Below are 10,866 nucleotides of genomic sequence, written 5' to 3' on the forward strand. Positions count from 1 at the left end.
TATACTCTTCCCCAATCCATTTTTCAGAGGCAGAAACACGCCCACCAACACTCAGTTGCATAAAAGACTTTTGTTCTCTAATATTCTTTGTCGAGGAGAGGAAACTAGCATGGCATCCACCAAGTAGGAACAAATAATGTGGAAGATGAACTGGACAGTCGAACATAACATACACAAAATCTAGACGCATATACAGAGGAACCCACTCAGCATACCCAGACCGACGTAGAGAGATCTGAACGTATTTCTATTTGCAGAACAAAATATTCTGCATTCTCACCAGTATATGAAAATGGCATGACAAACTCCTGCCGTTAAACAATAAGGAGTTTTCTTTCTTTTCATTCCAGCAGAAAATAAATTCCCAAAGGAAGAGTAACTACAGGTATAACAATAGCATGAAGATGGTAATCCGAACCATCAAAACATTCATCAGAGTTGTTTATTTTCAGCCCAACAGAAACTAAAATGCCCAGAAGAAGAGTTCTTATGTTCAAATAATAATAAAGACAGATATAACAATACCATGAAGATGGTATTCCAAGCTTCCAGCAGATATGAACTCGTAGACCAGAGAAAGTCACATCCTACAGAGGATAAAATGTGTCAATCTGTACGGACAATGACATCCGAACTATCCAACAGAAAGCTGTTGTGTACATGGAAATCTCGTAAACTGTATGTAACGTCGGCAACGTCTTCGAGATATTTTTCATACGTCAGTCCTGTTAAGGATGGACAAAGTTCGAGCAGCAAACTGTCCTTTAGGATGCATTTGTATTGAACATTTGCCTCTGTTTGGATAATGCAATTCAATTGCAAACTGCGTCGATATGTGGTTAGCTGTTTGCATGTGGAACAATTAAGTTGGTCCATGATAACTGTTCCAAATGTATCGGCGGGCAGAGAGCAATTGTTACAGATTATAACAAAGGGTTCTGCATGTATGTTTGCTATAGTCAGCATTCCTTTAACCTGGTCCATGTTTCAGTACAAGCCTAGCGTTAGATATTGTAATAAAAATGCTAAGAGGATGTTAAATGAACGAGCGTAATTTAGGAGAACAGGAAATAAAGATTTATAATATATATTTTGTGGAGTATGAAAGAACCTTTGTTGTTGAGGCAGGTAGTTTTCTCAGGTCTGCAAGTACCCTGTGTGAAGTAACGGCTGTAATGAATGTGGATCTGCAAGTGCGTAATGACCCACGTTCTTTGCCTCGGGCAAGATTTCGAAACAACATCATTGGTGCTTCTTGTTTCGAAATTTGTTGTTGGATGGATTTGAAAATTGGCTGAAATGTACTATAAAGATGCACCTGCGTTGCAAAATGTACTAGTGTTAAATGTAATTGCTTTTAAGTAAATGGTTACTTAAAATGTATAGATGATTTAAATGTTAAAAAGAATAAATGGTTGAATTTGTATATACCGTGGCTTTGTCTTTTTGAGCTGGGCCGTCCTTCATAGTTAGGACATATTGACCAGCTATTTCTTTCGCTGCTGTTACAAGGCCGGCAACTGTGCCGATTGCAAACGCAGCTGTTGTGCTGGTGAGCTGGTTAATAGTCGTCGTGGGAACAAATCTGTATTCCGTACAGATAGGTGAAATTGGTTCCAAGATGCTCTTCCCATGCAAAACAAGTATGCACGGACAGTCTCCATGGTCGTAAACTGTCTTGGCAGAGACCTTGAAATCTGTAATACAGATTCCCTGGCCCACTACAAGTTTCGCTTCAGTAGCAACAATCAGGTTGTGTGGCACATTTAGCGTGATTGTCATATTCCCTCTGCTGTCCACTAGGTCAGCACGTAACAATTCAATTCCGTGGACTTCGTCGACCAGTGTTTTGTATATTACTAGAATCTGGCCGTGAAAAGTTGTTCCCATTTTCAGCCCTTTTAACTCCTGTATTGTGATTGTTCTGCATAGTTGATGCTTGGCTGCTATCTCAGATGTACTTTCCTGTTTCTGCCTGTAGAACAATATTAAAGAATCTGAATTAACATTATGTTTGTACTACAAAACTTGATGTACTTTCCTGTTTCTGCCTGTAGAACAATATTGAAGAATCTGAATTAACATTATGTTTGTACTACAAAACTTGTAAGAATAGATTTGAAGGTTTTTTAGTTACTTTTTAGCAGTTTCTGAGACGTCACAAGTCTCTGAGAGGGAGCATGTCTCTGGAGCAGGTACTTCTTCGTGCTGTCTTTTCATATTAATTATCTGTTTATCAGTCTCTGATCTGAAAGGCAGCAAGGCTCTGGAGGAGTTACTTCTTCGTGCTGTGTTTTCTTATTAGTTATCTGTACAACACGAGTACAAGCTATTAGGTCTACAAGCAAAACTTGTTCCATGTAATAATAAATATGTATTCTATTAGGTCTAAAAGCAAAATGTGTTCCATGTAATAATAAATCTGTGCATAACGTTATTCTATGTGTCGTTACATACCTAGATCAGTTAACGCAGAGTCTTGCAAGGGAGCTACAAGAAATAGACTTTCAGTATGGCCATTGGGGATTGATATTGCTTGGATAACACAGCATTTGTTTGAACAGAGTGTTGCAAGCGAGCTACAAGAAATAGACTTTTAGTATGGCCATTGGAGATTGATATTTCTCGGATAACACAGCATTTGTCTGAACAGGGAAATATGAAGTTTGCTTGAATATGAAGTTTAGCAAATTGTAGAGAAACTTGTGTATCAATGCTACTTTGATTTTGCTACACGCTAAAATTGATTTGTTCCAAGGGTCATTAGAGCTGTAATAGCGCATAGAATATGCTGTGATCAGACCAATAAGCCCATGTTACATTTATCTCACACTGTTTCATAGGCAAAGTTGTCTAGATATGGTCTATTACTGTGTTTCGGTGCGGAGATAGTTTGCTTGTTATTTCATGTAAGTTTTCCATTTCCATAAATTGTACAAAGAGTTTGCTACGAGCTGTTTCTTGTTGTATGTCAATGTTGAAATCACCAACAACTAAAAAAACACAGTCAGTATATGTAGTTTGCGATTTTGCTTCCTGAATTATTTGCATTATTGTGGATACTTGTTCAAATGGTGCTGCATAAATGTTCATTAAACAAATTGGTCGTTGGAAGTACATGTCAATTAGGGTAAGCTCTATTTTGTTCTTGCAAAATGTCTTTGTTGCTCTAATAGGTATTTTTTTGTTTATGCAAGTAAGAACTCCATGTGTAGAATGTGCAGCCGCAAAATTGAATGATAAGAATTCTTTGACTACTGGTGGAGTGTACAAATGAGTTTCTTGAAAACATAGAATCATGTTGTCCATTAAGTCATTGTGATGAATCACGTCACTAAGATGTGCACGTAGACTACGTGTGTTCAGGCTTGCAATCGACAAAACATCCTTGTTAACATATTTCTTCTTTGCGAATTCTAGTTTCCATGCACCAATTGTTTCTAGCTGTGCCATCTCATTGATTATTTTGTTTTTGACATGGAAGTTTTGTTGTGTCAATTTGTTAATCAAGTATAGTGAGTCAATAGTTCGAACACGTGATAATGCAGTGTAGACTAGACCATGTTTTGTGACACCAGTTGGGTCAAATGCAAGTTGATCCAATGTCAACCCTTGTGTCCGGTGTATTGTCCGCGCACAGGCTAATTGGATTGGAAATTGTTTTCGAATTGTAATTTGTAATTTGTTCCGAGACATTGCTAGCGATTTTGCGATTCGAAAGATTGGTGTCCAATTTGGCATTATATTTATGTCGTATAGTTGTTTGAAGTTGCTTCTTTGTTGTTTCCCAATTTCTGGGTCTGAAAATTCTATCCAGACAATGTCAGGCCTGTTGTTATTAGATGAATAGGATTTGAAAATCCCTTCAGCACCATTTACTAATCCATCGTTTGTATTGTAATTTCCTGCATATAGTTCAACTAACATGTTCTGTTTAACTGTAATTGTTGATGGCAGTGAGATTGTTTTATCAAAAGCAAAATAACTCGACCCAGGAAGCTCGTAGTTGTCAATTGCAATGAGCATTATTTGTTCCCCCTTTGTTAGGGAAAGCATTTTCAGATTGTGAATATGGACATCTTTGTTGCGATAGAAAATGTGTGGGAAAACTGGGCTTGAAGGTGGGACCCTATAGCAGTTGTTGTTTACATAAGCAATATCTTCATCTGTTTGCATGTTTAATCTCATCCTATTTAGTACATCAATGAACAATGGGTCTTTTTGGCGCATGGCTGTGTGCAGTTGATAACATTTTATTTTCTCTGGCCACAAGTCATATGGAATTGTGTTTTTGTTGATTTTTGGGTTTTCAAAGATCAGGGAGTCTCTGACTGGGTTTGCCTGGTAAAGATCGCCGGAGAATATCGTGTCAACATTGCCAAAGTATGAAGCTGGTGTGTGTAAGATTTGTCGCAGGCGCTTATCAATTTGATATAGTGTTGTTGCACCAACGAGCGATGCCTCATCTATGAGGGGGACACACAATTATTGGAAATGCTTTGATAATGTGTCCAATTTTTCATTGTTTAGTGAGGGGCAATCTGCTTTGTTAAAAGGCAAATAGAATGCAGAATGCAATGTGACACCACCAACATTGAAGGCAGCTTTGCCCGTGTACGCAACGATTATTCCTATTAGTTATGATGGGTTATAAGGCAATGCCACATTGTGTATGCGTACTAAGGATTGGAAGATTGCCTTGGCTGTGTGTGTCTTGCCTGTTCCTGCACCTCCTGTTAATAACAGGTAGATTAGCTCATCTGGTCTGTACAATTTCCTTGTTATAACATCAGTAACTATGCTTGCTTGTTCTGTGTTTAATTGTCGCATTAATTCATAGTACTCTACGTCTTCAAGTATACGTGGTTGTTTCACGATTTCATATGGCCTTGTAGATGGTAGAGCAAACTTCTTGCTATCTTGCAAATGTCCCAAGTCATTTTGGAAGTCGTAGTTTTCATATTTGTCATCTATCGATTTGTTAAATGTTATAGTTTCTGTTTCATTTGATTTCAAACTATCTATGTCAAATATTTCTCCAGTTTCTGTTTCTACTGTGTGCATTGCGTCATCTATGTCACCCCATGTAGTTGTTGTAGCAAATTTGAACTTTTGTTCATTTTGCTTGACTATTTCTTCGACCGCAACATATGCAGCTTGCCAACTTGTGTGATGTTGCTTAATTGCAGTTTCACTTCCTCGATAAGGATAGTATAACATTAATTGCCCTCTACAGTGATTTTCAATGTCCTTGTATTTGTTATATCTAACAGATCGAATGACACATGGTCTACTTTATTTTCTGCGTTCTTGTCCTTTCTTTGTATAGCTAGATGCAAATTCTGCTAAGCAGACATGTTCAATAGCAGTAGGTCGGAGAGCATAGTAGTCAGTAATTGATGGGAACATTATGTCTTCTAAGTCATCTGCTTCCTTCTGCAAATCTTTTTGTCTTTTAAGAACAAATGCACGATCATCGACAGGAGATGTGTTAATAAATACACATTTCCGTGAACTGGAGTTTAGTGGGAGCGATAACACAATATGCACTGCTTGTTGTGCAGACATTTGTTGCAAGTTGACCAAAGCTTTCCCTAAAGAACTAATGGTATCTAGGATATCAGATTTTGTTTTCACATGATTGTCGCGTATGTTTTTAAATGTTCTTGTGAGTGTTTTATCTTCTTTTGTCATATAAGAACTGCAATACATTGCAGCTGCATATGAATCAAGTACAAATTGGGAATCAGTGTTTGCAATCCAAATTCCTGGAATATGTTTAGCGAAGTTGTTTGTCCAGGTGTCAACTGGGTTCCTTTGCAATAAGAGTGTTGTTCGCTTTAGTGTACATTGGATAGCATGTATGTATTCATTGTGTACTAGTCCAAGGTTGGCTAAAAAGCTATCAAATGTATCATTCTCACTGTATCTTGTGTTGTTTATTGATTCGAAGATTAGCTTTGCATGTGCTTTTGTTTTATCACTATCAAATTCAAGAGGCTAAAGTATTTTTGTTACTTTCATTGATGGTACTGGGAAATTAAATTTGCAATTAGAATTTGCACGCTTCCTACAAATTTTTGTGTGACAATGGTGTTGTAGAACTCTAAGTTCACTTGCAAGTAACAGTGAATTAGTTGACAAGTAATTGTCAATGAATTCTTCGACTTCAATATTTGTATTTTGACCATAGATTGGTGCAGATTTTATCCATAGTAAGCCATGTTCATGTTCACTGCCCCGGTTTTGGAATTCAGTTACATAGAAGTGGTCAGTGAGCTCTCCATAATACTTGTGATCATGAGATATAAATTGATGTAATGCATCCCTCCTAGATCTATAGTAACGTACACAAGTAACAGGGTCGTTTCTTATTAATGAGCTAGGTTCATTTTCATCAAGTTCACCTGTGTTTGGTCTTCTAGTGTTTTGTTTTATGTGTCTCAATGCATGCATTAAAGGATCCCAAAGATGCTCCGCACTGCTAAAGGAAACAAAGAAAGTGGGCGGCCCTAGTTGTCGTATCATTGCATAGAGTTTGTTCCGTATTTGCTGGTGGTAGTCAGGTGAGGTACGAATTGTTTTTAGGTCCATGTACCCAATGTCAGAATTTAAAATACGATCTAGGTTTGGTTTTGACTTAACGTCTTTTGCAACTAGTTTTCTACCTTTCAACTGCCCTTTTCTAATTCTAATCCACATTGTATTCAACACCTGATTTATGATAATGCGAATTGCTTTATAGAATAGGTTTGTAGTATGATAAGAAAAATCGTGGCTTTTATGCAGCACTTCCCAGTGGCAAATCTTTTGATATGTAAAGTTTTTGGAGATGTCAGCTGGGCATTTGTTGCCATAGAAAAGCGATGGGACACTCATTTCTTCTGAGTACTTATCTTTGAAGATTCCTAATGGCATGTATCCGGCAGCAGGTGCAATGTTAATTTGTTTATTTACAAGGTCATGGACGGTGTGTGCATCAATGAATCCATGGACCAATGTTTTTGTCGTTGGTTCATCGTTGTCTTGGTTATCGTGTTCGCTATCTTCAGCGTCACTTGAACTTTCATAAGCTTCTTGGTTTTGTAGGAATGCCTCTTTCCAATTGTCATTTATGGTAGCGTTCTCGAGCTTGTAAAGCATCCTTTTGCATAATTGTTTTAATGCTTTCATCACTTTGTGAACTCGAACTCGACCAAATGCATAAGCACTTTTGAATCTTAAACTCTTTTTGAGAACAACGGCAACCGTGTCAGTGTCTTTTATAGTTCGAGGAAATGCAGATTGGATTCTGGAAATGCTAGTGGGGACATTGATGACTCCTCCAGTTAAGCCCAATTGCGACTTCTTATGTCGATGGCCCATTTCTTTTATTTGCAAGAAGGGCAATCTTAATGCGACTAGTCTTTCCTCTAGTTCAGTGAGGTCTCTCAGTGTTCTAGTGCCATTGTTTCTTCTTATGTGTTCAGGGACTGCATATTTAGCAATTGTTTCATGTTCAATTGCTTTTTTGCAATGTTTACAAATGTAGCAATTTTCAACACGAGATTTAACATTCTCGAAACTAGTTGATAGTTTCCTAATCTTATTTTGTTTTTCTTGACATTCTTGTTTCACAAAGCAGATGTCTCTTTTGAAAAAAGTTGTTTCACATGATGAACAATTGAAAATAGGTGTGTCACTTACTTGTCTTTGATATATTTGATCAAACTCTGATAATTCTGGTAATTTGTTCATTGATCTTGATTGAATCGAGAGGTCGGATTTTCCTGATTTCTTTGATTGTGCTGAACGATCCTTTGATGTTGTTGCAAATCGATTGTAGTCCATGTTTTCTATGACTATTTCTTGTTTCATTGTTGCTATGTTAAATGCAAGTCTTATTTTCTGCGTTTTCGATTTTGTCCGGATAATGCCTTTAAGCAAATGCAAAGATAATCTTTTTGTCACTTTTCCTAATGAACAAGGGATTACAATTCCTATTTGTGCGTTGTTTCTAATTTGGTTTTTCAAGTTTCTAAGTGATCGAAATCTCAGTGTCTCAAATTTTACTTGGTTCGTTGATCGCGCTGATAGATCCATTGATCTTCCTGCGTTGTTTCTAATTTGTTTTTTCAAGTATCTAAGTGATCTAAATCTCAGTGTCTCAAATTTTACTTGGTTCGTTGATCGCGCTGATAGGTCCATTGATCTTCCTGCAGATGGGCTGTAGTCCATGTTTTCTATGACTATTTCTTGTTTCATTATTGTTGTGTTGAAGGCAAGTCTTATTTTCTGTGTTTTCAATTTTTTCCGAATGATGCCTTTAAGCAAACGCAAAGATAGCCTTTTTGATTGTTTGTCTAATCGACAAGAAGTTACAATTTCTGTTTGTCTGTTGGTTCTAATATGTTCTTTCAAGTTTCTAAGTGATCGGAACCTCCGTGTGTCACCAACATCTTTTGTGTGCAGTGTGTCACAAATATCTTCTGTGTTGTTTAGAATTACTTGTTGTTCCATTGTACTTCTGTTATATTGAATGCCTATGTTTTGCCTTTTCGAATTTTCCTGAGCAATGTCCTTAAGCACATGCTTGTTTAAGTGACAAGGTGGTTTTAATTTAGCTTCAATTGGTTGACATTTTGTCTCAGGTTGTGGTTCATTATTGTTCTTTGAGGTATCGGCTTGTTGTTGGAAGGTACAACCAATTGTAGGCTGCCTATGAACCAAAGGCTCGAAGTGCCCATTCAAAGGATCATCGTCATGGAACAGTATGTCACGAGTATTTGTTGTAATACCTGAATTGAAGTGCAAATGCAGTCTCATCTTTGTTTTGGACCAAACCCTAATTGGAATTTTCAACCAGTTTGACAGCCAATGGATGCAGAAAATATCTCCCCATAGACCTCTAGATGCTGGGGGTATATTGTTTGAGGCAGATTTAGCCATTTTGTCTAAATAGATTTCACGGTTGCTAATGTTATGCATTTCTTTCAGTGAGGCTTCATGCAGTTCATGTTCATAAGACCAAATTGCCTCACTATCTTGTTTTTTGAGACAGTTTCTAAAATATTCTATTGTTCCTTTCCTTAGCTCCACTGATGTGTATCGGAAATCTAGCAAAAGTTCTAAACTATCGAATAAACAGTCTCCAATTAGATATGAGAAATTGTCCACACGAAATAAGTCATGCTTTTGCAATACCAATTGCAACTTGTGTTTATCAGACATAGGTGTGTCACAAACATCTTTTGTGTTGTCTAGAACTACTTGTTGTTCCATTGTACTTATGTTGTATTGAATGCCTATGTTTTTCCTTTTCCGATTTTTCTTAGCAGTGTCCTTAAGCACATGCTTGTTTAAGTGACAAGGTGGGTGTAGTTTAGCTTCGATTGATTGACATTTTGTCTCAGGTTGTGGTTCGATATTGTTCTTTGAGGTATCATCTTGTTGTTGGAAGGTACAACCAATTGTAGGCTGCCTATGAACCAAAGGCTCGAAGTGCCCATTCAAAGGGTCCTCGTCATGGAACAGTATGTCACGAGTATTTGTTGTAATACCTGAATTGAAGTGCAAATACACTCGCATCTTTGTTTTGGACCAAACCCTAATTGGAATTTTCAACCAGTTTGACAGCCAATGGATGCAGAAAATATCTCCCCATAGACCTCTAGATGCTAGGGGTATATTGTTTGAGGCAGATCTAGCCATTTTGTCTAAATAGACTTCACGGTTGCTAATGTTATGCATTTCTTTAAGTGAGGCTTCATGCAGTTCATGTTCATAAGACAAAATTGGCTCACTATCTTGTTTTTTGAGACAGACTCTAAAATATTCTATTGTTCCTTTCCTTAGCTCCACTGATGTGTATTGGAAATCTAGCAAAAGTTCTAAACTATCGAATAGGCAGTCTCCAATTAGATATGAGAAATTGTCCACACGAAATAAGTGATGCTTTTGCAATACTAATTGCAACTTGTGTTTATCAGACATAGAAGACATGATGACGACTAAGTGTTCGATGCAATATTATGTTTACTGATGCAATGCAGTTACAACCAGAGAATCATAATAACAAGTTGAACAATGAAAATGATTATAGAACACGAAGTGATTGTGTGCACCTTTGGGACCGCAAATGTCTGCTAAGCTGCGGAGACTCCTTATGTCAGGTAGCATCCACTGCACAGGTTTGATACTGAAGTTCAAAATATGACTGCCAAGATAAAGAAGAACGTAAACCCATTGATGCAATGCAATTACAACCGCAGAATCATAATAGCAAGTTGAACAATGAAAATGAATATAGAACACGAAGTGATTGTGTGCACCTTTGGGATGAAGTTCAAAATATGACTGCCAAGATAAAAAAAGAACCTGCAGTCCCTGCTGTAGGTTAGGATCAGTCAGTGTAAATCCATTGATCAATCTATATCAATAACTTGGAAAGGCAAATCAAACAAACTAAAAGCAATGTAATGTCAGTAGTACCATCAAATTTGACACTGGTTGGAAGCTTTTGATGCAATGGAGCAAGCCACACCAAATTGTTACAGGTATATTGTTTCTCTTTCTTATGCTGGCATTTAAGACAAAAGAAAATGACTTATTTCGCTAAGCTACTGCATCAGCAAAGTAATCACTCTGGAAGCACAACCCAAGACAATAATGGCTTTAAATTACAACCCAAGACATTGAAATTTTTGAGCAAAGAACTAGGAGGTGGCCATGATGAAAGTGGCATTCAGGAATATGATAACACACTTCTTGAAGAACTGCCAATGAATGAAACTTTGAATGTTTTGTCTACTGGTAATCAAAGGGGGAGTTGGACAGATTCCTATAACTATTGTTGCCTGCAATCCATTGATCAATCTATATCAACCC

General features: G+C 37.3%; 1 protein-coding gene across 1 annotated transcript; it reads right to left on the minus strand.

Moving 5' to 3' along the window:
• Window positions 1–606: 606 nt before the first annotated feature.
• LOC149208663 (uncharacterized) lies at window positions 607–10,559 on the minus strand. The gene is made up of 7 exons (XM_089398399.1): window positions 10,471–10,559; window positions 10,311–10,365; window positions 10,104–10,195; window positions 2,138–2,309; window positions 1,432–1,975; window positions 1,112–1,318; window positions 607–975 (listed from the first exon to the last, which is right to left on the minus strand). Exons 4-7 carry the CDS (start codon window positions 2,218–2,220, stop codon window positions 607–609), a joined length of 1,203 nt encoding a protein of 400 aa, XP_089254525.1. The 5' UTR covers window positions 2,221–2,309; window positions 10,104–10,195; window positions 10,311–10,365; window positions 10,471–10,559.
• Between the last annotated feature and the right edge of the window lie 307 nt (window positions 10,560–10,866).

This window comes from Pinus tabuliformis, chromosome 1_2, assembly GCF_031772625.1.
Source record: "Pinus tabuliformis cultivar Carrire ecotype Pingquan chromosome 1_2, CPIR1, whole genome shotgun sequence".
In the NCBI taxonomy this organism is placed as follows: Eukaryota; Viridiplantae; Streptophyta; class Pinopsida; order Pinales; family Pinaceae; genus Pinus; species Pinus tabuliformis.